The sequence below is a fragment of the Epinephelus lanceolatus genome, chromosome 9 (assembly GCF_041903045.1).
Source record: "Epinephelus lanceolatus isolate andai-2023 chromosome 9, ASM4190304v1, whole genome shotgun sequence".
Lineage (NCBI taxonomy): Eukaryota > Metazoa > Chordata > Actinopteri > Perciformes > Serranidae > Epinephelus > Epinephelus lanceolatus.
This window is the reverse complement of record NC_135742.1, coordinates 19,945,696-19,972,600: the sequence shown is the minus strand read 5'-3', so window position 1 is coordinate 19,972,600 and position 26,905 is coordinate 19,945,696. Positions and strand designations below refer to the sequence as shown.

At 41.6% G+C, this 26,905-nt stretch overlaps 1 protein-coding gene across 7 annotated transcripts in view; it reads right to left on the bottom strand.

The window, feature by feature from the left end:
• pde4d (phosphodiesterase 4D, cAMP-specific) overlaps window positions 1-26,905 on the bottom strand; it is a 264,066-nt gene that overhangs the window by 35,434 nt on the left and 201,727 nt on the right. For 5 of the 7 annotated variants that reach the window (XM_033619971.2, XM_033619972.2, XM_033619970.2 and 2 more), the window contains one exon: window positions 939-1,130. In XM_033619971.2, the coding sequence (XP_033475862.1) occupies window positions 939-1,130 (192 nt within the window). Of the gene's footprint in view, window positions 1-938; window positions 1,131-14,637; window positions 15,392-22,575; window positions 22,719-26,905 lie in introns of those variants that run through there. The other 2 variants (XM_078170655.1, XM_033619976.2) reach the window with 2 other exon arrangements.

Sequence of the window (26,905 nt, the reverse complement as noted above, 5' to 3'; positions counted from 1 at the left end):
GAACATGCAATTTAATTTTTTATAAGTTCAACTTGATTGTGGAGCTGTATTATTAATTTCATAGCGAGAGCTGTTAAGTCAAGTCGCCTCGCCACTGCAGCTATCTCAGGTTTCCTTGTATGTGCGATTCATCGGAGAAAAAGATATAAGAATGAGGCGTAAAAGTTTTTTTTAATGTGGTTTTAACATGGTAACTGGATAGTAGGCGTAGGTCATAGAACGGTCATTGGTTTACTACTCCAGAGCGAAAAGCAGCAGTATGGAGGAGGAAGTCTAAGGTTACTACAGGACATTATTTTTCATCCTTTTGTCTATTTGTCTTTCCTCCAGGCTGGATCGAAATGCTATATTCTCAGTCAATATTTTTATTTCCTGTAGCACTAAGTGTACAGTACATGTAACTGGATAGCCACCACTGCGTAGGAAATGCTATATCAATATATAGGCTGCACCGACCCAGAATATGCCCGCTGGTTTGTGTGTTTTATCATCATGTCTCGAGGTGTAAGGCAATGGGGGGTTGGTATTATAAAAGACAAATGACCAAACACACACAGAATGTTGGCAGATTAAATGCAGCACACAAATCGATCCCATTGTCCTCATGAGTTATACAGACACAATCGACCCATCCCATGAACTGTGCTGGTGGATACTTTGTGACTCGCCACCTTGTTCATGCTACTGGAATACGGCTAAGAATAGATGTGACACTTCACAATCAGCTGTTGGTCATGCACACTTCCCACCGTGGCTAAAGCCAGCTGCGTGGCAGCTTTAAGACCCGGTCTAATAAACATCCAGCCATGACACAGATTCAGAGAGGCAGAATTAAAAAAGCAGAATTAACCACATTCAGCACAGTGGGGAGCGTCGGGGTGTTTTTTTTTTTTTTTAAATAAAGAAGCAGGTGGACGCCAAAGACATCGTGCACTCACATGTCACTGGCAATGGAGGAGTTTCGGGACATAGACTTGGGCGAGAGGTCGTAGTCGCTGTCGGAGCGGTAGAGGAACGACTCTCTCCGTTGGCTGTGGACAAAATTGGCCTGCAGGATGAGGCCTGAGCCCGGGCTGGCCATGGGGTCCAGGGGGCTGCGACCTGATGACGTGCCATTGTCCACATCGAAACTATGGAGAGAAAAAGAGGGGAAAGACACAAAGATTATAATATGATATTGTACAGTCGATACAAAATGGTTTTGAGGGCATTTGAAAACATTTGTGATCACGTGAACATTTGTGAACTCCCGAGTGACTCTCCAAGAGACAAAATATCTAACTACCCTGTCTGTACATCTGTCCTTCAATCTTTCTCAACAATCTTTATCTGTTTGACTTCACACTCGGTGAGTGTATTGCTGAGGGACCCACAGAAGTGCAGAGTTGTGAGCAAGCTCTTGAGATCTATGGGACATATTTATTAGTACTGTGTTATGTGGTGTAGAGGGGACGCGACAAATGCCATGCTGGGTACAGCTCGCTTTCTGTTGCTTGCTACAGTAAAGCCCCCAAGAACTAGGCTGGGCTTTGAATCAATCTGACGTAGTGGCCAAACTGTGTAACTACAACTTCCAGGTCCGTCACATGATGCTACAGGGCCTGAAATTACTCATTCCCATAGACTTACATAGTGAGAAATCTGTGAACCAGTAGATTTCAGAAGGCAAATCAACTTCCCTTTGAATAAATAGCCAGTAATTAAATTATTAGGCCCATAAAGTTGTAAAATTCACTAATAGCTGAATACAGAGTGATTTTCCAACTGTCAGTCATGTGAAGGAGCTCGAGACGGAGCATTTGGGAAATGGGGCTAAAGGAAATGCTAGTACAATTGCTCTATGGGCCTGTGGATGCAGACGGTCTGGGAAATTTTACATCAGGAAGTTGTACTTTTTTTGGCGTCATTCACCACTGAGCAACTTTCACAGCAATGAACACAGCTCTGCCTCCAACGCTGTACAGTACGGTTACAGTACATTCAAGAACAGATGAAGAAAAAGAGAGTGGAGAGACTGGAGATATTACATTGCAGCAAACTCAAAACATCGGTAATTTAACTTTATGAATGAGCACTTTTGTTCCCAGACTTAAGAAGGATCAGGAGTTCTTGAGAAAACTGCGAGCAGCAATACTAGAGGCCGAGCAATCTGCCCATTCTGAACAGGCACTGCTATAGTTTATATACTCATACACAGCCAAGATTAATAGTACAGGAAGTCTGATGTTTCAGCAGCCAAAAAATGAGGGGACAGAAGCAGCGATCAGTTCTCCTCAGAATCAGCTTAGACCAGTGTTTCCCAAGTGGTGGGTCGTGCTTAGACAATGACGCCACCTGAAATGATGCCGCTTCTTAAGGCTTTTTACATACAGATTCTTAAACACGTGCACACCATGCATGAATGAATAAATTAACTCCTGTCTTTAACAGACTGTACTTGTGGCTGTGTGACGTGGCTCGACTGTCCATGTCTAAATAAATCACATGCTCTCTACGAAAACATTAATTATCATTAACGTTAGAGGTCTCGATGACTTCAGAGCTTACTCACATATCGACTCACGTGAGTACTTTTTCCATCGCAGCAGCATAGGCTCTGACATGAGTGTCCATATGTTGCTGTTAATTGGCCCAAGAGCTGTGAAAACATGACAAGCTATGCCTGCTCTGTAAGTGACGGCCGAGCACCCTACATTACTCATACACCGCCCGATGACGTATTTGCTCACAGCATCATCGTTTAAAATTATAATCAGCCAGTGCTTGTTACCTGGCTGATTATAAGATGATTATAATTGGCACCAACAGTTCGAACTAATGCAGCAACAGTCGAAGCCATCTACATACAACCACAAGCGATACGCTTTGTTTAAACTCTGCACCGTCCCACAGGGAATACCTCTGCTCTAACAATGGCACTGACTCACAGTTTCTAAACCAGTGACACCATTTCCCAATGGGGTGTCACAGTGAGCTCCTTAGTCTCCTAGGTGATTGCTTGCCCAGGTGATGACTAACGCCTGTCACCAGGGATATCTGCCTCATCACTAAGGCTATCAAGCAATCCCATAATCCCATCTGGTGTGATGCTAAGGTCAGGGGGGGGGATTCCCTCAAGTGCGAACCATAATACCCACAAGGATGACGCCCCCTTTATCATCATCCTCACTGCAGAAACAACCACACATTTAATCCAATATCATCTACAACTTAGCCAGTACAGGACGGAATGTTTATGCATGGTTATGAATGAGAAAGAGCAGAGGATGTACTCAGAACAGAGTGCAACGGTAGGTACGTGTGTTACACAGTGTAGAAAGCACGTTCCAATGCTGAAATAAAACTTCCGACTAACAAGGAAAACATTCCCTGTCATCACACAATGAAGAATGACTAACGACGCACCAGCATCCTTCCTGTTCTCCATCTCCAGCTTGTATGTTTTCTTCTGGGTATTTCACATCCTCAGCAACGGATGATTCACCAACCTAACAGGTGCGAGTTATTATCACTTTGAATTGTGTTCGCAGGTTTGATTTGTGGGCTGTGAAAACGTGGGAACTGTAGTCGTGGTTTGGGGAAAAAGAAGTCATTTTGTTTCTTACATCTGAAACAAGGTTATCTCTGTGTATCTGAACACATCTTTGACACAGCCACAGCGACACACAGGACATGCCGGGCATATTTTCCACAGCTAAATGGCTAAAGGCTCTGCTATCTCTGTGTGATCTCTGGGAGCAGCAGCTAAGTGAGTGTGAGCTTTGGTTGTGGAATGGGATAGTTTGGCCGTCTGCCTGATGGTTGAGGGAAGGGCAATGGTATTGTCCTCCGAGCAGACTCTCACACACAGACAAGAGGTAATATGTGAGTTGCAACAACTCCAGCAACTTTTCTACACAGTTTGTCTTATCTTACACACATCAAACCAATCTCTATCACTAAGCCTGCTCACTCCATCTCTCTGTATATCATGTAAGATCAGAAGCACGTCAATCTAAAACAATATCATCCATACACTCATTCCTATCTAATCCGCTCCACACCCTCTTATCACATCAAGGGATCTGTGTGTTTTCTTTCCTGCAGGTGTGAAACCACAAGTGACGTCTAAAACTGTCATCCCAGGGAACAGGTCTCTCCGTTTCCCAGCTGTTCTGCGTGATGAAGTGTGTAAGGGTGTGTGTGTCATGTTTGAGTACGAAACAGAGACAAAGATTACAGATCGAGTGATAACTAAAGTGCCGAAACATAACACCCAGCATATGTTTGACAAGTGATTCATTCACGTCACAGTCTACAGAGATTCTCAGCCAAACCCCTGACGCGTAACTCCACTCACAGCGTGTGTGCGAGAAGTGTGACTCCACAGACACACCCTCTTTGGGAATGATCTTCGTAACTAGTCGACTGAGGTATTGCACCAGCATTGACATCACGGTAGGAATGTGTGGCCTTTCTCCCCGTTATGACACAACACAGCGGCCCTCGATGAGCAAGCATGAGTTAGGAAAAATGCCAACAGCCGTGTGACCTTGTTGTAAGAATCAACAAAAAGCACGAGTACGACTCACATGGGGGATTACTGTGGACATGGGAAGTAAATCCTGTATTACTGAGAGGCCCAGACAAAAAGAAACTACAGTTTACCCAAAAAGGGAGTGATCCAGAACTCAGATAAAGTTGGCAAGGAAGGAAATATTTGATGTGCAAACACTGGATGGATGATGAAGAGCTCCTTTAGACTGCTAAAGATATCCCATCTGCTGAATATCACTGCTAACAATATCCTCACGCTCTTGTCTGTCATCAAGAAGTTTAAAGTCTCACCACTTTCTTTCTAGTGTTTAAACTTAATATATTCTAACCATGTCATTAAAGTGAACTTGTAAGAACAAGAAGCTGTACACTATACAGTGTTGTGTAAACTAATCAGTAATGGCTGGTGTAGACACATCTGCACTGGAGCAGCAAACTGCTCATATTCAATATTTAAACATATAACTAGTGCTAAAAATCAACCTATTAGATCCTTTACCAAAATAGCTTATGTGTATTTCAATTTACAAGTCACTCCCACTCATATTTTAACAGGCTAAAACTGTTTTGTTGAAATACTTTAGATCAGTCATGCCATGTATATCGATATATTGATAGAAATACTTAAAAAAAAAGATGACGCATACACAATATTTAATTTTAGTGACGTCTATAAACTGCAAAGCAAACTACACTGGCATCAGTAATCTATGCAGAGGATAAATATGAGAGAGAGACTAAACCATGAAATTCTGCAGACAGTAATATTTAGGTTATTACAGTATTATAGCAATAATTTCACATCAAAGTATAACCACATCTACTAGTGCAACTACATATGTGTATTTAGCTCCCAGCAAGATGGCTATTAACTTGATAAGATGACCCTTCACAATTAATTTTCACCCACAAATGGCAGATTGATACCTGATAATTTCAAGAATTGAGGGTTTGAGAACAGAAATGTTGGTTTTTGGGACAGAAATTGTAAAAATCTTCTGGGACAAACTTGTGATTTTGGATTTGGGTTGCTTTCACTGACATTAGCACTGATTTAAACCAATTTAAACCAGTTCCAGCACCTAAAATTCAGTGATGGTAACCAACGGTGCCTTCAATTTTACTGTAATAACAAGCTGCAGCGGTGATGTAGTAGATTGAAAAGCAATTTGGCTTCTCTGCTCTTTTCTAATCACACGTCTGCTTCTGCATGTGAGTCTGCTCGTCTAGCAGTGATTTTTGGCTATCACTTAAATAAAATAGAAAAGAAAACAGACCAGACACCAAAACTTTGGTGGCAGACAGGGACTGCAGTGATAGTTTTGGCTCCCTGACAAGCCGACGGAGCAGCCATGGAGCTCCGTGGCTGGTTTCCCAGCTTTGGGGGTGCTTCTGCCTCCTATCTGAAGTTAAATCCGACAGCTCTGTAAAGCTTTGTCGCCGGCCTTGGAGCTCCGGGGCTGGCTTCCAGACTTTGGAACACTTTGAGGCACTTTGAGGCACTTCCGTCTCTTGCCTAAACCTGGCTTTCTGACTGAAGATGTGCACTTAGGTACTGAAATTTGGCACAAATGGAAATAGTACCCAATCCTATTTTGGACTACACACTTAAGAAACCTAACTTAAAATACAGGTATTCTTGGTTCAAACCATAAGTGTATCTTGCCTAGTCTGTGCAGCAAGCATATTTTTTGTAGACTAGGCAGACAATAACATGCCGGAGTGCCTGATTAATAATCTTTGTGGTAATCCAAGCCCTGTCTATCTGTTGTCTAAAGATAAATAAACTAAGATAAAAGCATCACAGTAACCTGAATAGCACACTGTGGCAACTAATTTGGCTACAATAACCTGCAGCTGCATGAGCAGATGAGGAGACGGCCTGCAGAGACAGTGTTTCCCACAGGAGTAGGGTTTTATGCGCGAGGTCATGTTGCAGGGAAAAAAGAGGGATTGTTTGTTGCTAGAAACCTCTGAGGTAAACTGTAACAGAGGAACTTCGGCACTGTAGTTGTGACGACACTGGATGTATGACGCTGCTGGGTCATATGTATGCCTAAGGACATCGCACAGCTTTTATTCTCTCTCTTTGTGTCCGTGGCTCTCCATCACTTCTGTCTCAATTTTATCTCTCCCTCTGTGTCTGTCTTTCCCTCTCTCTTTTCCTCTCTCTCTCTCTCACACACACACACACACACACACACGCACACACATATACACACCAAATGGCATAGATCAATGACTCATTCATTTTCAGCCCAGGGTCATTTGAGCAATTATAAACACCACAGGAGTTGACGTGACAGCACTGTGAAGAGACGTCCTGGAGAAAGAGGTCAGGGCATCAGTGTCTTTGATACATAATGATCTGAGGGGAGGATAGTGAGCCTCTGTTTTCCAGCCATCATTCAGTTTGTGGGCCAGAAAATTCATGACAATGCAAAAGACAATACATCATACAAGCATGATATTTTTGGTCTCTTCCCAAAGTGCGAACAGGCATTGAATATCTAAAAAAAATAGAGGCTGAAACTTTTTCTTTCACTAAAACTAGGACACAAATGTGGGAAAGATTATAAAAAAAGTGGGCATCAACTGCAGTTACTGATGTGTGTGTGAAGAGTGTGCCGCGGTGTTGATCAGAACAGTGTTTTGAAGCAGGTAGACAGAGGGAAGACGACACTGGATTTATTTTAGAAAGCTGCGAGGACAAAGAGGGGAGCAAGCACGGGGGAAAGGACAGGGAGAGGCATGTCAGAGCTGTGTGTGTGTTTGTGTGTGTGTGTGTGAGAGAGAGCATTCAAGTGTCTGTATTTATGAGGAGTATGATCCCCCGCATGCATGAGGAGTATCAGTATGCGATCCTGAACAAATGTGTGGTAACCTTGACCATGTTCGGTGGCAAAACAGTGACCCATGACTGAGGAAAACAAGAATACACAGACTGAAGATGACAGAGTTGGCACAGATGACGGATAAGATTCAGACATACTGCACGTAATGGAAAAGATGTGTCAGTTTGGTGATGTTTCACATCTACAGTGCCTCTGCTATAATAAAACAACACGGTGCAGCTGCACAACAAATCAGAGGAAAGTATTCTTATTTATATATTAAGGGGTGGACTCTGACTCGCAGTGTGCTCTCCAAGGAAAACAATGGATCCCAACTGAGACACATGCTCTTTCATGCTGACTTACTAACAAGACAGTCAGGTCAAAGATACTGAAACCGCCACATATAACACCAACTTACACCAGACAAATATATAATGTTATCATTATGGATGTGAAATATGGGAGAACTGGCTGTATTCAAAACACGTACTACTGTGTCCTCAGACTCAAAATATCCAAATGAAATTAGGGAATCACTGTTTACAGGCACAGACAAGAGAGTCTCAGTTATGCTGCATACTTGACTGAAAATGTTCCAACGTGACCATGTTGTTGGGTGATTGTTGTTAATGTATTTACAGAATTGTAATCTGTGTACATGGAGTATTGTTTGGATCTAAAGTTTTTATTAAAGCATGTGAGCAGAGGCAGCTGTTGTTTATTTCACTCTGCAAAAACAGTCAGAAAAGTCAAGCGAGGTTTTAGACCTCAGCATCTTTTTTAGTACTGACCGAAATGTGTGTGTAGAGTCAAATATCTACATCAGAACTTTTTACAGTTTATTGTCTACGACAGCCAAAAAATATAATTGCATTCCTAATGTGCAGGAAAACATCTAATCTGTTACCAGTACTGAGATTCAGGTATCATGTATATCAAAAAAGTTAATCTAAAGTTCACAACACTGCTTCAATGTGCAGTAAACCAGCCTTAAAGATAACATAGACCAGCTGTACTGCAGGGAAAATGGCTCTAACTTAGAATGAGTAAAGAGTCAAAAGTCAAAAGACTGAAAATTTAGTTTTCATCTTGTATATTTACAATGGTGTATTAGGGCCCATAGGTAAAATTAAATAAACAAACAAAATACAATAATATAAAATAAAATAAAACAAATAAAAATAAAATAAAATAAAATAAAATAACATAGCATAAAACAAAATAAAATAAAATAATACACAGCTGTGACAGGGATGTAAAATTCAGTAATTCAGAATTAAAAATTTCCAAATTAATTTCAGAATTTCCAAAATAAATAATGTAATAATATAGACCAGCTCTACTGCAGGTGAAATGTCCCTGACTTAGAATGAGTGAAAGGAAAGTCAAAAGAGTTCTGCATCTTGTATATTTACAATGGTGTATTAGGGCCTGTAGGTAAAATTAAATGAACAAACAAAATAAAATAAGATAAAATAAAATAAAATAAAACAAATAAAAATAAATAAAATAAAATAAAACAAAACACAGGGATGTAAAATTCAGTAATTCAGAATTCAGAATTTCAGAAATCAATTCAGAATTTCCAAAATAAAAGTCATAAATTTATGAGAAAATATTCTGATATTACAGTGGGAAACTAAGGAGAGAAAACGCACAAATTTGCAAGATTTTTACCAACCATATTGCTTCACTTTGCAAGGGTGGATAAAGCTGACTTTTTTCTTGCAAATTTATGACTTCATAACCTTAGAGAATATTTGAGTCTTTTTGTTTGTTTGTTTTTTGTAAATTTATGACTTTAATTTCTGAAAATATCTGAGTTTAGGCTCTAATTTTTTCATCATTACTCCCCCTCCTCTGTCTCCAGATTTTTTTAACTGCAGACCCCTAATATGCTGTTATATATATTTGAGAACGTGACCATCATTTTTTTTTCTTTGCCTAAGCTTGCACAAACAAGAGTAAACCCAGTCTTGCAGCAGATGTGTCAAAGCAGCCAGTTCAGTTCCACTGTTTAATACTCTTTTCAACATCCCGTCCACAATATGGCTCCATGAGGCAACATGTTAGTGTTCATAAACCTCTTATTCTACACACTATCTTGTTGGAAACTTAACAGGAAAGCTGACAGGGCCAAAAAATACCTCGCCACCAGAAAACACAAGACACAGAAAAACACATTGTGAAGAGGCCAGCACCCACAGGTCAGTGAGGCCAAGCAGATAAGTGACTGACCGCTCACTGATAACCGAGACGCGTTTTCCCTACCTGGCTTATATCCATACACACCCCTTCTTAGTCACACGTTCACACATGAGAGGAAGCAGCCATGCTAACACACACACATATGCACTAAGTGAGATTAACACCTGCCAGGTGGCAAAAGCTGGCAAAAGTGGTCACTGGCAGATAAATCGATAAGGGCAGTGCCACACTGGCTGCTGAATTTCAAATTCTTTTTTATAGTGCAGCTTTCAATTCACATATTCTGAATCTGTACAGAGAGCTGTAGATTTGCACATCTCTTTCTTTCTCTGCTTCTGGTTTTTCTTGTCCTGTCAGGTAAAAGCAAAGTGAATCCTTCACTTGTGGTCGTGACACTACTTTAGTGCTCGCTGTCACTAAGCCATTCACAAAACTCAGTCAATCATAAAGACATTCAAAGAGGTCACCATGGCAATGCAGCGTCATCTCAGGTCACATGGTTCAAAGCCAAGCAAACCTGCTCTGCTTCTACATACATGGAGGTCCACTTAACTATGGACCTATTTTCAGTCCTATTCATCATCTCAGGTCTGAGTCACTAAAGGTCAAAGTTGGAAAACATGTTCGATAGCTTGCACGTTGTCAGGCCCTGTGAGAGGCCAGATAACCTCAACATTTATGGCCTGCATGAAACGCCCAGCTGAGAACCGACAAAAACCAGATGCAAACACTTGAGGTCAATGTCACACGTTCCACACTACTTCTCCACGCTTTATCTCAGCGCACCATAACATCATCCTGGGTTTTAAAGTGGGAAAGAGGTGCGACAAAAGATTTAGAGCTAACAGGATTTCATAAACATCCCCCAACCCTTGTCTTTAACCTTTCCCAAACTCAAGCTAGCATGCCGGTGAACACTCAAAAGTCTGCGCACACAGACCTGCATTTACACGGTTGGGTGGAGTGGGGTCTAAGTTTGGTCAAGCCAGGGGGCACGTCACACACCCAGACCACGTCCTTCTCTTAAATACGTGAGCACACAAGCACTCATGCAAGCACACAAAGACACATACACAAGCATGCAGTTGAGAAACACACAGATACCTGAGAGAATTAGCCGACTCAGGAAAACGCTCCCCTCCCTTTGCATTAAACGCGTACACACTGCACAAACATGCCCACTCTAACACAAACAGCTGAATTATCACCTACAATTCAGGTGTTCTTTTCCACTATGAATCTTTTAAGCTCGGTGATGACAACTACGAAAGACAGAGCACTGTTGGGAATTAATGAAAGAAGCCTTGATTCAACAGTAAATAACAGAAGAGAGCAGGGCAGGACAGATGGAGGAGGCTTTGTCCAGCTGAGCACTGCTTTTGGTAGTCATTCAAGAAGATGGCTCATACGAACCTAACACTGCCAGATTCTCAGCTTTTAACATGAGAAAAAGCTACATTTCGCAGTCAGCTCTAACACAAATACAGCAATCAGCTGCTTACGTGGATCGAAACGCTTGGGACAGAATCATTTCTGTGCAAATGCTGTTTAAATAATTAGCTTATAGTAATCACATAGTCTGCCTACAGTGTTCATATTGGGGGTTTCCATTGATAACAACAAATGGAAAGCATTAAAACCAAGACTACTGTGTTCTTTTTTGTCTTTACTCCCATGATACTTGGCCTCACGGTAACCCGTCTGCTTCCAGCTGGCTACCTGACGCTGCAAGAAGCAGACAGGAATGTTATTTTCTCTCGATGTGAAACGTAGTCTCCTTAAATAAAGTTTATGACAAACAGCACAAAAACAAGCCAACGATGCAGCAGTGAAACTTAGTGTTCCTCAGGCAACCTTGTGGAGTCTATTCAAACAATTAGAAACAGTCATGGCTGCTTGTAATGGAGACAACACATGTGCTCAAGCGTGTGGGGTTGGAGGCACCCTTGTCAGGTGGATTAATAATGCCTGCTCATGTAATGCCACCTTAAATGGGTCCTTGGTGAGGGGAATTTGAACAACACACAAGCTCTATTGACGTACTTTACTATATTATAATGTATTTGAACTATACAGTGCGGTAATTTAATTTGTACAGTATTTTGAAACAGCTGCCCTGTATTTTAAAACAGTCAATTATTTTCGTAAATAGTGAAAGTATCCATTATATTGGATGCAAACCAAGGATACATTACATTTATTATATATTATTGTGTAGCAGATACATTAAAACTTAACATTTTATTTACATTTAACATGTGCTCATGTTGAGGCACAAAAACAGGGTGTCTACAGGTATCAGACGGTTAAGTTAAGACCCTTTCAAAGACACCTTTAAACCAAATTTAGGACAGATTTTTGGACAAAATGATTTACTTATTCAAGCATCACAGGCAAGAAGTATGTGGTCTCGTGCTGAGGTAAGTGTTATGTAGGAATATGGTTATTAGAGTGAGTTAAGTCAATCTACATTTTGCCAACAGGTAAGTGCAAGTGTGAAGGAAAATGATGGTATACTTTAACATTGGAAGGCTTCACTAATTTCCACAAAACTAAATCAACAATGGATAAATGAAATTAGATAAAATGTTTGTAGTAGCTTAGACTTCACACGTTCAAATTTAAGGGTCGGTCCCAATACTCACACTTCCCCTCAAAATTGGCCCTAGCCCTTGTTTTTGCACACTCCCGCGAAGGGCTAGGGTGTCCCAAACTTTAGGGAAGTGCTTTTCAGCCCTTAAAATCCCCACTTAATTTGAAGGGCCGTGCGATGCACACTTACGAACCCATCTCAACTGAGGGGAAGATTGAAATTCCCAGGATGCATTGCAAAACTATCCAGCCAGGCGACTTTTCCAGGAAGATGGCAGCCTCCATGAGAAAGCCATGGCACAATTTTAAGTACTATTTTCGCAAATAGGCATGCAAAAATTCCAAAATATGTCGGAATGTGTTATGTTTCTGCACATGCATTGTTATCTGTAAGCGTTGAGTTGGAATATGAATGCTTGAAAATTGCTAATTCACGATGTAGCCGACATGAATATCTACAGAGTTCTCCGTGAAGCCTACGTCGACGATACGCTAATTTTTATGAAGTGGCGTCCCAATTCGTAGGTAAAATTCCCTACCTCTCAACACTACCCCTTCGTCATTGAGGGGAATCTATCTGGTGAGTGCACTTGACACCAAGGGGTAAGGTTAAGGGAAGAAAATTGGGATTGGCCCAAAAGACTATTAATGACTGTTAAGGCCTTATGGTTGTAACATTGACTTTAAGACATTTTAAGACTTTTTAAGAACCTGTAGACACCCTGAAAAAGCACTTGGTTATAGTTAGAAAAAGACCATGTTTTGGCTTAAAATACCGGGTTCTGGGGGCACAATTGCCACTGGAAAAACAGCAATGCCTTTGTAAAAAACAACAGCTTTAGTGGCACTATCCCAGCTGGAGAAGCAGTGATGGGTCCCTACAAAACACCTATGTTTGGGGGCTGAAAAGCTGCTGTAAAAACAGCAATGGGTCCTTAAAAAACACCCTCACGGGGCACACAGTAGCTTGTATCTGGTAGAGCAGGTGGCCCATGTGCTAAGGCAGCAGTGGCAGCAGGTTTGATTCAAACCCACAGCCCTTCATCCCATCTCTCTCCCACTTTCATACTGAAGCTTCACAATCAAATAAAGGCAAAAAAACCCACTCTTGATTGAAGCCTTAATAGCTGCTGGAAACACAGCAGTAAGTGCAATGTCTTGCACTGGTGTCATGCCATCCACCATCCCCTCCATCTTCTGATGTCAAAGTTAGCTCATGTACTATGTCACTTTAGAAACACTGATATAGTACATATGACGTGCAAATGTAACACACTCCTGGTTTGCAGAAATGTACAAGGCCAACAGTGGCAACTGTGCTGTAATAATCATCTGCTTATATCAATTTGACCCCAACAGACATCATCACTATAAGCCATTTCCACTGAATCAGGTTTACGGGTAGCAACACTACGCTATACAGCCTAAAACCACATCACGTACTGTCTTTGATCCGCGCCGCTCAGAGAACTACAAACCTCAAAGACCTAATTAATATATCTTCACAATATATCTTCTTGTGATATATCTTTCATAAGCGTCACTTCCTGCTGGGGAGGTTGTGGAGCAGATTAATAAACTAACAATGTAAGAACACCGAGAACCCTGCAGAGAGGTCCAACAGGGTTCAAACACACGCTGCTGGGCAACCACCCTTCCCACCGCCACCCCACGAGCACCGTGTGTTTGTCCAGGGTTGTTCCGATCCATTTACAGCTCTGCCTCGGAGTGACACAATGGGAAAACTGTGAATATTAACTTCCCAGGTTGAAGCTACAGGGCAGTTTCTTAGTTGGAAATGAGTGCTGACAGGCAAGGACAAGTCGAGACAGGAGGGGGAAGGAGACAAGAGGGGGAGGGAAGGGTGATTCGTGCCCCTGGCGTTGTGCTCTGCATCCTGCATTTATCTGGAGCCATGTGTAGACAGGAGAATGCATGGAGCGACACAACACATTCCTCCTTGCTGTTTTACAACCTTGTGTTTTAGACAACATCACTGAATAGACAGTGAGTTCTGATGAAAGCACACTGAGGGTCATCTCAACTGCAGCAAGTGTTATGTCCTCATTGAAATAAAGAACAAAATACACTGGAGCTCAGGAAAGAACAGATCTTATCTGACCACAGAACATGTCATGGGTTGCACAAAAAACAGACGCGACCCTGTAACTGACATATCTACAGGGTACAGCAGGTTTTTGCAGCAAACCACAGCAGAGGCAGAGAAGTTTTGATTGACAAGAAGAGTGATGGCATTGGGGCGACAGTTGAAAGAGCCACAAACACACAAAGCACAGCAAGCCAACTGGGACAAATAAACAAAAAGGAATGACTTGGGACAGAAGAAAAGTATTTCAGAGAGCAATAAACATGCGGATTCAGAACAATAGGGCAAAACAATTGCACACACGACAGGATTAACATGGAAATGTAACCAGCAGGACAAAGTTATTCATCTATTTACCATATTCCCTCTGTGTTCTTCAATGAGCTGGTGGAGCGCGACCGTGGTTTAAGTATGATACTCATGGTCTGGCTTTTCCTCCCACATCACATCTGCAAACACACAGACCTGCTGGGCCACCTGGAGCCCACCGACCAGCCCACGGCTACGCTCACTGCTCTGAGTGATCCAGTGGGAGCTTCCTGCCCGTGGTGTCAGCTCAGCGGAGAGGTCAGGTTGAGACCAAACCTGTCCGATCAAACCCTCATTCCAAGATTAGTCCACACTGCTTCTCCTCTTCCTCCTCAAGCTCCGATCGTTTGACAGTGGCTGGTTATTCACCCTGCTCCCTCTCCCTGTCTCTCACTGTCTCTCACTGTCACTCACTGTCACTCACTTGCACTTATCTTTCTTGCCAGATCAGCGTGTGATCTTCCTCTTTCCTAATCCAGCCATGCACACACACTCTGTGCCACTTTCTCACTCTGCTTCTCTCTTCTCTCTTTCTTCTCTCTTTTATGTCCTCGTGTTTTTTCCCTGACTGCTAGAAATAAGATCTCCTCTTCCTCCCCCTCCTCCTTCCTTACTTCTGTCTCTCCTGCTCTCTTTCTACAACTGAGTCCCCCTGTCTTTGACTGACACGACTCTCCTGCGCTCTCTCTGTCTCTGTCCCTCTGCTTCCCTGAGCTGCAGCTTGGGTATGTCTGGAGTGGGAGGAGTTGTTGTGGTAGTAGTAATTCCTTGAAGGGCGGGACTTGTATCCCCACAGCAATCCTAACAATCGTCTCAAGTGTCAATCACTCTGCTGCCACAGTAACCTAAAACCAACAGCTAAAGCATGTCAATGATCCAGAGAGAGTGTGCAAAGACAGCGTTGGCTGGATTTCATCGTTCCAATGGGAGAAGCAATAAATTGAGAAAACCAGGGAAATGCTTTTCTGGCAGCTACTACTAAAACTCCAGTAAACATGGGATGAGTGTGTACTGGCAGACAGTAGCATTATTGAAATTGAGAATAACATGTGTGGGAGGGAAAATATGTGAAAGAAATAAAGACAAAATTATTTTTTTGACTGAAGAATGACCATGAATAAACATGCCAAATTACAGACAAGCAGCATGTTTTCTTTGCCAGGGATATGTGTATCATTTTAGCTTCTAACCTGTTCATAATATATCTCTGTATAATGTTTGTGTATGCAGATAACTTCCTCTAGTTCTCAATTTATAAATTCTCCACATGAACACAGGCACACAGGTTTTTTGTCACGTTAAACCTCTGATGAAAGCCACTGTGGCTAAAATGCGTCACAAAGTCTGACATCCTTTTTAAACCCCTCTGTGCCTGCCCTCTGCACAAACAGCCTTAAAAACACAAGAGAAGAGGCCCCAAGAAAGCGCAGCATTGAGATACAGCGCATATCTCCCCCCAGCAGCCGCAAACCTTCATTAACTGCATGGAGTCAGGAGTTGTGTGAACTGAATCTATTTCGGCACTCTCTTCAAAGACATTATATCCCACTTTATCAAAATGATTTTACGTCTTATCACACCCAAGATGGAGTAGGCTATTTTGGTTTGATTGTGATTTTTTTTCCACATTAATAAAAACCAAAAATAACATCAGCAGCGCCTTGCTGGCTATAAAATGGAATCATCAGTGCGTTACTATCTGTGAAATAGCTTTGAGCATGGAGCTCAGATGGCATCGTCTGCTGTCAGAGTTGTGGGCAAAGGAGCTAACACTTGGCATTCCACCAGGCAGACAGGTATGGCAACTGTCGGGAATGTCAATCACACATGAATGAGAAAACCCGAGCAGTCTTCTCCACCTTTGTATGCACTCAGTGTTTGTCGTGTGTGTGTGTGTGTGTGTGTAGCTTGCCATATGTTGGAGGATCACAATGGAAATGAGACATGCAACAGCCATTTAAGTAAAACACACAGAAAGAAACAAGTATAGCGAGATGTAAAAGTCAACACAGTGCGCTTGTGCTATTTCAGTATGGCGCACGACATGAAACATTCCCATGCAGACACATAAAGGTTGTTTTGCTTTCAAACATTATCCTGTGCTGGTGCTGCAGACAATTATTTCTGACTTTTAGTAGTTCTCTGTGTTGCAGTTATCTTTGGGGATGAAGTGAAAACACAGCACCAGATCAGCAAACACAGTTAAAAGTAGGACACAAATATTGCTGCATCGGTATACCCTCAGAATTAGGACAGCTTCTCGAAATCATTATGGAAAGATATAGTGCCACTTATTTTAAGTTACTATTAAAGTGTCTCAAGGTGGGTTTCCATATAAATGTAGCACAAATTTTAACTGAATGTTCAGAAAATCCAGTCTGTGCTTCCCAACCATGACTGTTGCCCAGATATTGGGAGTTGGTTGATCGAGATAAGCAGTTGGTGGCGCTAAATCTCCAGTCAGGTGCCACAGCAACAGCAGGAGGCACAAAAAGATGATGTCATTAAAGGAGTGCCAGTGAAAAAACTCAAACAAAGGACAACAATAGATAATAGGTTTGGGCTGTGTATACCAGGGTATACCAGGGTATTTAGAAATACCTATCAAAAATACAGACCCTCAGCTTTCTATTAAACTCATACAGAGAGGCAGAATTGAGGATGTATTGTATGTAGCACACTTCACATGCCACTAAGGGTCAGTCTGTTGAAACAAGCAGCTGAGCTGACAGACATAGCGACTGTGAGTGGTTGGGATAACGTTACAGGACTGTAAACAACTTGCCTACAGTGGTAGAGAAAAACAGCATACTTTAATATCCAACTCGAATTAACAGTTTATTTTCACCAAACCAGAGTTGGTGATTGCTGGAACAGTGGACTAACTAACCAAAAAACAAAAAACAAGATTAACTGCTGGACGGTCTTGGCAACTTTCATTGTATTTCCGTCAAACTTTGTTGAGTTTGGATGAAGTGTGTTTTATGATGAGTTAATACAGCAATTCGGCTAGTCTTTGTTTGCTGAAAGAGAGACACTAGGACCTCCACTTGTATAGCACCTTTCTAGTCATCTGACCACTCAAAGCACTTTTGACATTACGAGTCACCCATTCACACACTGGTGGCCGAGGTGACCATACAAGGTGCCACCTGCTACTTGGTTTTTAACACACCGATGGAACAGCCATTGGATGCACTTTGGGGTTGGGTGTCTTGATCAAGGGCCGCTGATCTTCCGATTAATGGACAACCCGCTCTATCTCTGAGCCACAGCTGCCACTTGAATTCAGAAGGTGTAAGGTATGGTTGCAGCCACATACAGATACTGTCATATACCGTATACCCCCGTGAAATTTCAGGGAGGTATGAAAGTATACCACCTAAGCCTAATGTAAAATAACGCAGAGCACACTGGACAATGGACATTCAAAGATTTGAACAGCTGATATTACAGCTATGTGCTCTTAGAAGAGTTCTGGTAACAGCTCTGAGTGCTTAAATTTATTTAAAGCCATCCTGAGACAAAGAAGAGAGTTTGCAGTGGACTGTGCAGTGAGGGTACATAATAACTGTATCATCACTTATTCACTGAATGTGTTTCCACTGCACCTTTTATCAATACACCAAGTGTAAAAACATTTTTGTAATATTTCGAGACTTTTTTTGAATTGGCATTTCCACTCAGTTTTCTTTATGCGCAAAATTGATAATGTGAATAAAAGAGGAGGATGGAAACACACACTCAGTGAAAGAACGGAAAAAAAGCTTTTGGTGTAATCAGAAACACAGAGGCAACAGCGTATTACACATTATTCCAGCCTTCTCATCTTAAAAGCGGTGAGAATATTTACATGCAATCAATAGTGCAACTGGCCGTAGGCGTAAGTAACAAGAGATGGACATCAGTCAGAGGATGCCTCTCTTTTGTTCTACAGAAGGATGACTTCAACAGACGGACCACAGCAGAAAAAGGAAATGCATCCATCTCCTGCTCTCATGAGGCAAGAACAAATTGCTCATTGCTCCCATAGACTGACAATACTGGGGTCATCCACTTCATGGTCACTGACGCTTCAGAATATATTACGTAGATGTGCTTTTATGTTTCGGAAGAAAGGAGGCAGACGTGAGGAAAGAGCGACACGGGTGACGTATGCTAATTTTGTGTGTGCGCACATGCAGATGAGCTCATATGGAGAAACATACACAAATGACACATGGGCAAAGGCATGGCTGCGAGCCATACATGGAGACAGCTTCTAGCAAATGATAGTCCAACAAATAAAACTCAAATAAATAGTTTTAGATGAACTGTATATAGGCCCTGCGCTACTTATGTAAAAGTGCATGAGAAATCAGATTGCTATGTAACCATGTATTTATTTGAATGGCTTTCTCCCATATCACCATGTGTCAGTTTCAAATTTCATGCCAGAAAAGAAATTAATGAAAGACACTTGCAGCGGCTGACAGATGATTGTGTATATTTTATGTTGCTATAAAAATATGACCATGTGTGGAGCACTTGAAGTGAGTTGAATAGGCACATCTAATGCTTTCAGTGTAGCATGGCAGAATGACAGGGTTTATAGCTTGGTCAAAGTGCTGAAACTAATCCTATTACCATGGTCTGCACATTCCACGCGGTCAAGGAAAGAACAACAAAAGAGAACAGTTTCCTAAAGAAAACATCTGCCTTGAAACCGCACAAATCCCAAATGAAAACACAACAGACAGCATGATGACAAGACCTGAGCAAGCATTGGTCATCCCATGTCACCATACTGATTTCAATATTTAGGGAATTAAAACATTTAGACCACATCATTTGACTGTAAAGACAGATATTTGCGACTGTGGCTCAGAGGCAGAGCGGGTCATCCACCAATCGGAAGATTGGCAGTTCGCTCCACGGCTCCTCGAAGTATCCCTGGGCAAGATACTGAACCCCAACTTGATCCCGATGGCTGTTCCATCGTTGTGTGAGAGCATGTGAATGGTTACTGAGTAGCAGGTGGCACCATGTATGGTAGCCTCGGCCACCAGTGTGTGAATGTGTGTGTGAATGTGACTCAGTAGTGCTCTGAGTGGTCAGAAGACTAGAAAGATGCTGTTTACTGTACCACTTTATATAATTTCAAGCTTCAGAATTTGGGTCTTGGGGCACTTCACAACTGCTTTACTAAAGTCCAGACATCAGGACTTTTAAGTTTGATCAACAAAAAACCAACAATGTTTTAAACAACATTACAGGTGTGACACCTCCCCTGAACCACAGTCTGGACCAAACAGCCGCACATTGTTCCGACAAAAAGACGTGGTCTCAGTCTAGATCAAAGCGAACAGTTTGGTTTGTTTCTGGTATGAAAACATTTTTTGGATGGTCCAGACTTTCAGGACATTTACAGGAAGTTTTGGCAGGCTATGGTCAGATAAGACTAGTGTAGTTAGAGCTACAGGCTACAATGAGGCTAAAAACAGAGTTCAAATGACGTTTTTCCAAACAACTTTTTATGTCGGGGCTTCAGGACACTTGGATCACTATGGACGAGCAGTATGGAGATATTTACGTTTATATTCTGTGTTCTTGGACGTTTTAATCTGGGTTGCCGTCAGCCATCAGGTGTGCAGTTGTGCTGCTACCCACTTCTCCCTTAGATCTCTGTAAGTGTCGTGAGGACTCTAAAACTTCACCAGAGACTCCCTCGGCATATGGGTGAGTAGATAATGGCTGAATTTTCATTTTTGGGTACACTATCCCTTTAATCAGTCAGAAACCGTCTCTCTTGAGTATTACCAATACAAGACTATAACCTACACCACTGACTCTTCTTTTCCTCTCTCTGCTGTCTCTTGTAGAAACAAAGTAGCCCACAAGCACATGCATCCATTCACATAAACACACACTCACACATTATGATTATTCACTTTTAGGCTACACTGCTGCCATCTGCAGGAAGCAGAGGAGTAATACACAAACGGATAAAGTGAACCTGGTGCTGCTCAAACTGGGTTGAAGTTGCAGGAGGCAAATGTTACTTTGCCCACAAGTCAGAATCTAATCGTATATTCAGCATGAAATCAATTTTAACTACCCATATGCCCGAAAAAAATAGCAACAACACAGATATTTTTCTGTCAGAGGTGACAAAGCGTCTTATTAAAAATTAAACCAATAACAGCCTGAAGCCAAACCATCATACAATAGGAAACATTGAGTCCTATTAAGCAGATATATCTTCCCGATTAGAGCTGCAACAAGTAGTCAATTAATCAATTAGTGGATTGAAAGAATCAATCAACAACTATTATGATAATTGATTCATCATTTCCGGTATTTTGCAAGCAAATATGTCAAACATTTGCTTCCAGCTTCTTAATTGTAACAAATTTGCTGTTTTTCTTTTCTTTTCTTTTTTTTTTACATTTTATATACTAAACGATTAATTAATTTATTATGAAAATAAACTGCAGATGAATAAATAATGAAATTAATCATTACTTGCAGGCCTATTTTTAAGCATTTACATTTATACAGTACATTAACATGTTTAACATACCGATAGATTTTCTGTTTCTGTCTTTTGAGTTCAGATTTTAAGTTTTGGGGGAAAACTTTTTCAGTAAAAGCCCAATAAAATCAAATAAATTACTGAATGATTGCATCAAGTAACTGAAGATAACTGCCAATAAATTCGTTGCAGGCTTAGTTTATTGTATTAATGTTAACTTTGCAAAACAATTACTGCACATCTAATAAGCACTACTTAATTCTATGACTACTCTGTGCAACCTAGAGAGACACTGCTGACACCTAGTGGTCAAAGTGGTATACTTCTTGTCATAAAAACCAGTTGCATAGATTAAGTGACCACAGAATTGACAAAATTATTGATTTATTTAAAAAAAAAGAGACCTCTTTCACAAGCTGGGTTCACTATATGGTGTAGACAAACACACTCAGTAAACGCTGATATAAATAGCATTGAACTACGGAGCAGGCAGTGAGCACAGATGGCTGGTCCACAGTATTGACAAGGCTCCATCCATATCTATATGTCTACAGACGCCAGCAGCCATTACCGCTGCTTCATACTCAAATACTATAGGAGACACAAACACACGTTTACATTTTCAAGTTTTTGCGCGCACACACACACACACACACACACACACACAAACCACAGATGATAGCCCATTTTTGTTTTGTCTGTGGTCGCTGAGTACATATTAGCCAGAGAAGTGCAGTATGAAAATGGGCCTAACAAGGTCTTGACATTTTCTGTGTGAGCCTTAATGGACACAGAGTGCTCCGATGATTAGCGTACGCTCTGCAGTCAGTGGACTTGTCCCCTTGATCACCTTGATGCTTTAGATGATGACTGACTGAAACCTGCTTATTTATCATTTACCTGGCTCTCTCAATAATGTTTTGTGCAAACAAAATAGCTGCTCCACACAGAGAGAGACACAAACGCGCACAATTACGCTCACTTCAGGTCGACACCATAGGTTTAGCAGAGTAAACAGCAGAACTACAGCTTTGAAAGCGCTCTAACAACACAACCAGCCACCAAGCAACCGCCATTTACACAATGCTCAGCTGTGAACACTGCTCTAGCTCAGTGTTGTCCAGGTGGAGCTATTCATCAGCTAATGCTCTGATAAGAGAGAACACACAGACTTTGTACATTCATGCAAATCATAATCAAATAACATAAACCCACACTTTCACATTATGTAGTTACAGTTTGCACTCAAAGAGCAATAAGAAAGACAGATTTTAAGCTCAGCTGAAGTTCGGTTTCACTTCGGTTTTCTCCTGAGTTGTCTTCTTACCCTCAACTTTTGACATGAGAGCAATGTTTGAATATTATAAAATCAAACCCTAAAGACAGAACATTTGCATTAAGTCCACATCATCTGTCCTCACTGCCCCCCCTTTCCTACCACACACAGTTTGACTCCCAGAGAGCAATCCTACCCTCTCCTGCCACGGGGTTTGATGTCGATGGGCTTGTTCGTGGCGTAGGGTGAGCCGTTGGAGCAGGCGTGGCGGTAGCGGGCTATCCTCTCCAAAGACAGATAATCTGAGTTCACAGGCAAACTCATTTCGGTGAGGCACTCAACCACTGCCACACACACACACACACACACACAACTGTGCCAAGACAGATGTAGGGAGAGAGAGGGATGAGCCTGATAAAGCTATCTCGGTAGACGGGAGGGAGGGAGGGGTGTGTGAGGAGGGTGGCAGAGGAGAGGGTGTAGTGTGGGTGTGACTTGATCGGGGAAAAGATGGAGAAGGAGAGTGAGTGTGGAGAGAGATGCAGGGAGAGGAAGATCAAAGTGCAGAGGTAGAGCAAACTAATTCATCTTTTGTCTCTGATAAATATCAAGAGTCTGCACTGACAGCCACAAGAATCAAATGTTTTTTAGTTTTTATCCTCCACACTGCCTGCTTCTCCATGCACACTGCCAGTAGGTAAAATTGTACCAAACTATTATTGCACACTGGCCGACACAAACTGATCTATTTTTGGACTTAATATATCCCAGGAAGGAATACTCTTTACCTGACAGGTGCAGGAGATGTTAGTGTGCAGTGAGGAAGAGCAATTTCACAGCAAATCTTCGAATTTTCTCAGTGGTCTTGGGTGATCTCTGAGATTGTTGGTGAGGTGTGTGTAAGTGGCAATCATTTTGTTGTTAGCAGTGTTGTCAAAAATATTTATTTTTCGAAACATATCAATTCTAGATACTAGATACAGTTTCAATTCTTATTTTCTCCAGTATAGTTACTATTGATACTACTTTCTTACTATCTCTTCTATACAACAGTAAGTTGACACACACAGACACAAACAGACACACACACACACACACACACACACACACACACACCGCTGTAGTGCTGCCATAGCCTCGCCACCTCTCACTCACTCACTCACTCACAGTGCTGTCTTCTCATCACTCATCTCATTTGCTCAGATTTGCAGCACAGTTTTGTTTTGTCTTTCACTTGTTTTCATTCATGTAAAAAAGGGTATTAATGTTTTCTCAAGTAATTCTGCTGCTCTCTGCTACTAACCAAGAAAAGAAAAGTGTTCAATATCATGTTACAGTCTAGCCATATTTATCTTCCGATTTTCATTCATTAATTCATTTTCCATGACCGCTTGTTCTGATACAGGGTCGCAGTTGTGCTGGAGCCTATCCCAGCTGACATTGGGCGAGAGGCGGGGTACACTCTGGACACGTCGCCAGACTATCACAGGGCTGACACATAGAGACAGACAACCATTCACACTCACATTCACACCTATGGCCAATTTAGAGTCACCAATTAACCTGCATGTCTTTGGACTGTGGGAGGAAGCTGGCGTACCTGCAGAAAACCCACACTGACATGGGGAGAACATGCAAACTCCACACAGAGGTACACTGGCCAGCTGGTGGACTTGAACCCTCTTGCTGTGAGGCAACAGTGCTAACTAAATTCCCAAGTGGTATCAAAAATGGTATTGAATCATCCATTCATCAATTTCTATCTATTTTTCAAAATTGTAGGGAGTGTCACTGAATCATGAGCTGTCACCTAAAAGTAATATAAGTTACGGTGTCAGAGGTAAGCTCACACTCTTAACATGAGTAGGGCATACTGTATAACATTCAGGGATTTCGAGGTATTTCCTCCAATATTCAACAGGAATTAGTCAATCAATTAAGTTTATTGAACAGACTCGGGGTCCATAAAAGCACATACTACATTTAAAAACACACAAAGACATAAAAGAAAAAAATAAATTAACAAGGCACTGGTACCAATATGTCCAAAAGTGGGAACCATATCTGACAGTGCTAAACTTGGGGTTAGTCAACACCTGATTAACACCATTCACTGACCTGTTTAGACGGCAAAGTAATACGAGCAAAAACAATTGGAAAACCTTGAAGAATAAGGATACATTTTTCTTCATGTAGCTAAAATATCACATAAAGTACATGTCAAACTATCTGCTGATTAGCACAACAGTGGGATACAGAACATCAATATTACAGTGCATACACTGTAAAACTATTTCAGGTTAAAATAATATTTGAAATACTCATGAAACCAAAAACAAGATGACCAAGTTAAATCATATCAGGACATTATTTTGAGAAAAAAGTCAAACTGTATTTAATAACATTGAATCAAGTTCCCCACCAGTCCCCATCTCACTGTCCAACCTTGGTTATAGCTCATTTCCACCACTAGGTGGGAGCAGAGTACCACTATAAACAATGTGAAGCCAGCAGGACAAAACCTTGTATCATAAAAAAACATGCATGTCAACTTTTAATTGCAGTCCGAGCCAGAACAACAACTAGAATGTAAAGCAGATATATGTACTAATATCTGAAAATGAAGCAACAGCTGTGTTGTAGGTTGGGTGTCATAATATTAAGAGCTATAAGTGGAAGGGGACACATGGGCATGAATATTTATGATCTTTCAAATATGATTAATGTAATTTGTTGCTGTGTAGTAATGTTTTCAGACACTATCAAGATAAAAGCTAAATAACTCCAACTGACAAATCTCTTAACTGACCTCGGCTGCCAGCAGAGGGCAATCCGCTCTGCAGAGAGAATGCAGTTCTAAGAGCTCAACCATCAGCAGCTCAAACACACAGAGCCGTGAATCTCTGCGGAGTTACGGCTTCTGCTCAGCTCTGACAGAAGCAGCCAGCATGTGACAACAGCTCCTGGGTGGACAGGGTGGCTGTCAAAATCACAGACGCAACGACAGACACAACAGGCTTCAACACTCGTGCTGAACATCTGAACATCACCACATGAGCACCCACACACACACACACACACACACACACACACACAACACACAGAGACACACACACAAGTGCTGACTGAGTGCAGGCATTACAAGCACACACCACAACATGTACAGCCAGATGAAATGCACATGCAGATCAATACCACAAGGCTTCACTCTGACATGCACACAACCTTTAACACAAGCATATGTTTGCCTAGCTGTCTGAGTCGGCCACACACTGTCAGCGGCAGCGACGAGCTGTGACAAAGCACCAGGTGACGGAGCTACTGTCGTCATTCAGTGTCCCTGAGGCTCAAAGCCATGAAACCAGAACCACTGTATCTGAATGCTCAAACGTGTACGTACAAGCAGCAACACCTTTTCAAATTCAAGGTGTGAGTAATACAGTTCAACTGTGTATTCTTATTTTCATTGATATATTGCAAATCATATTCTAAAGAGAACCAAGCCATATAAATGAAAATCCAACATTTTCAATAGAGTTATATAACAATTAATCAATCTCTTTTACTGCTGCATAAAAATAAACTGTGCATGAGAGGTAACACGAGCAAAAAATGCTGAATAGAGTAATCAGTGATAGGAATGAGCAGGCAGGCATGCAGACTCCACAGGTTAAGTACAAAAGTGCATAAACAGATAATTGACTGGCTGAGCACCAGAGAGACGGGGAGGGCTTTGTGAAGCGCTCTTCTCTCATGACTGGCAGGGTCAGCCACCCTGTTAGGGGCTTAAGATGGATGTAGCCTGACAGATTGGGACTGGGATAGAGGTATAGGGAAGATGGAGGATGGAGGTTGGAGACTTGAGTGTTAGATAACTAGAAGTAAAGACAAAAGAGAGAACCAGCTGAACGGCAAGATAAGTCAGTGAAAGATGACTGGTGAGAGACAAGGGCAAGTGAAGGTAAAACACTGAAACAAAAGAGTAGTTAGTCAGTAGTGGTGTTTGGAATTTTCCAATATTAGTGCTGATAGAATTCCTGGGTGTTGGCACTGATACGGTAACTTTACAATTCTGTTATTAAGACCATGTTTTTCTCCAAACCTTTCCCTGAAATTTCAATGTTAGATCTGATCTCACAGTTTGTAATGGCTATTCATAATGTGACCGATCCATATTAAATACACTGTCTTTATCAGTCATTATAAAATTAATTGGTTCCTCCATTAGTTACATCCACTCTGTCATGGTAGCGGCACAATAATAGACCGAATAATAATGTTTGTTCAGAGTAACTTCCTGATAGAAAACCCCTGTGTCACATATGTGGCATGAAACAGCTAAGTTATCAAGAGAAATCGGTTAAGTCTTGGGCCATGTTTACACGAAAACTATCAACTGAAAACAGAATCGTTTCTCATTTTCATTTTGAAAAAAGTTCCGCATTTAGACAACAATGTTTTGATAACAATCGCCGCGCACACAGAGCCACAAAAATGACCAAAAACGTTGCAGTATACATGCCAGG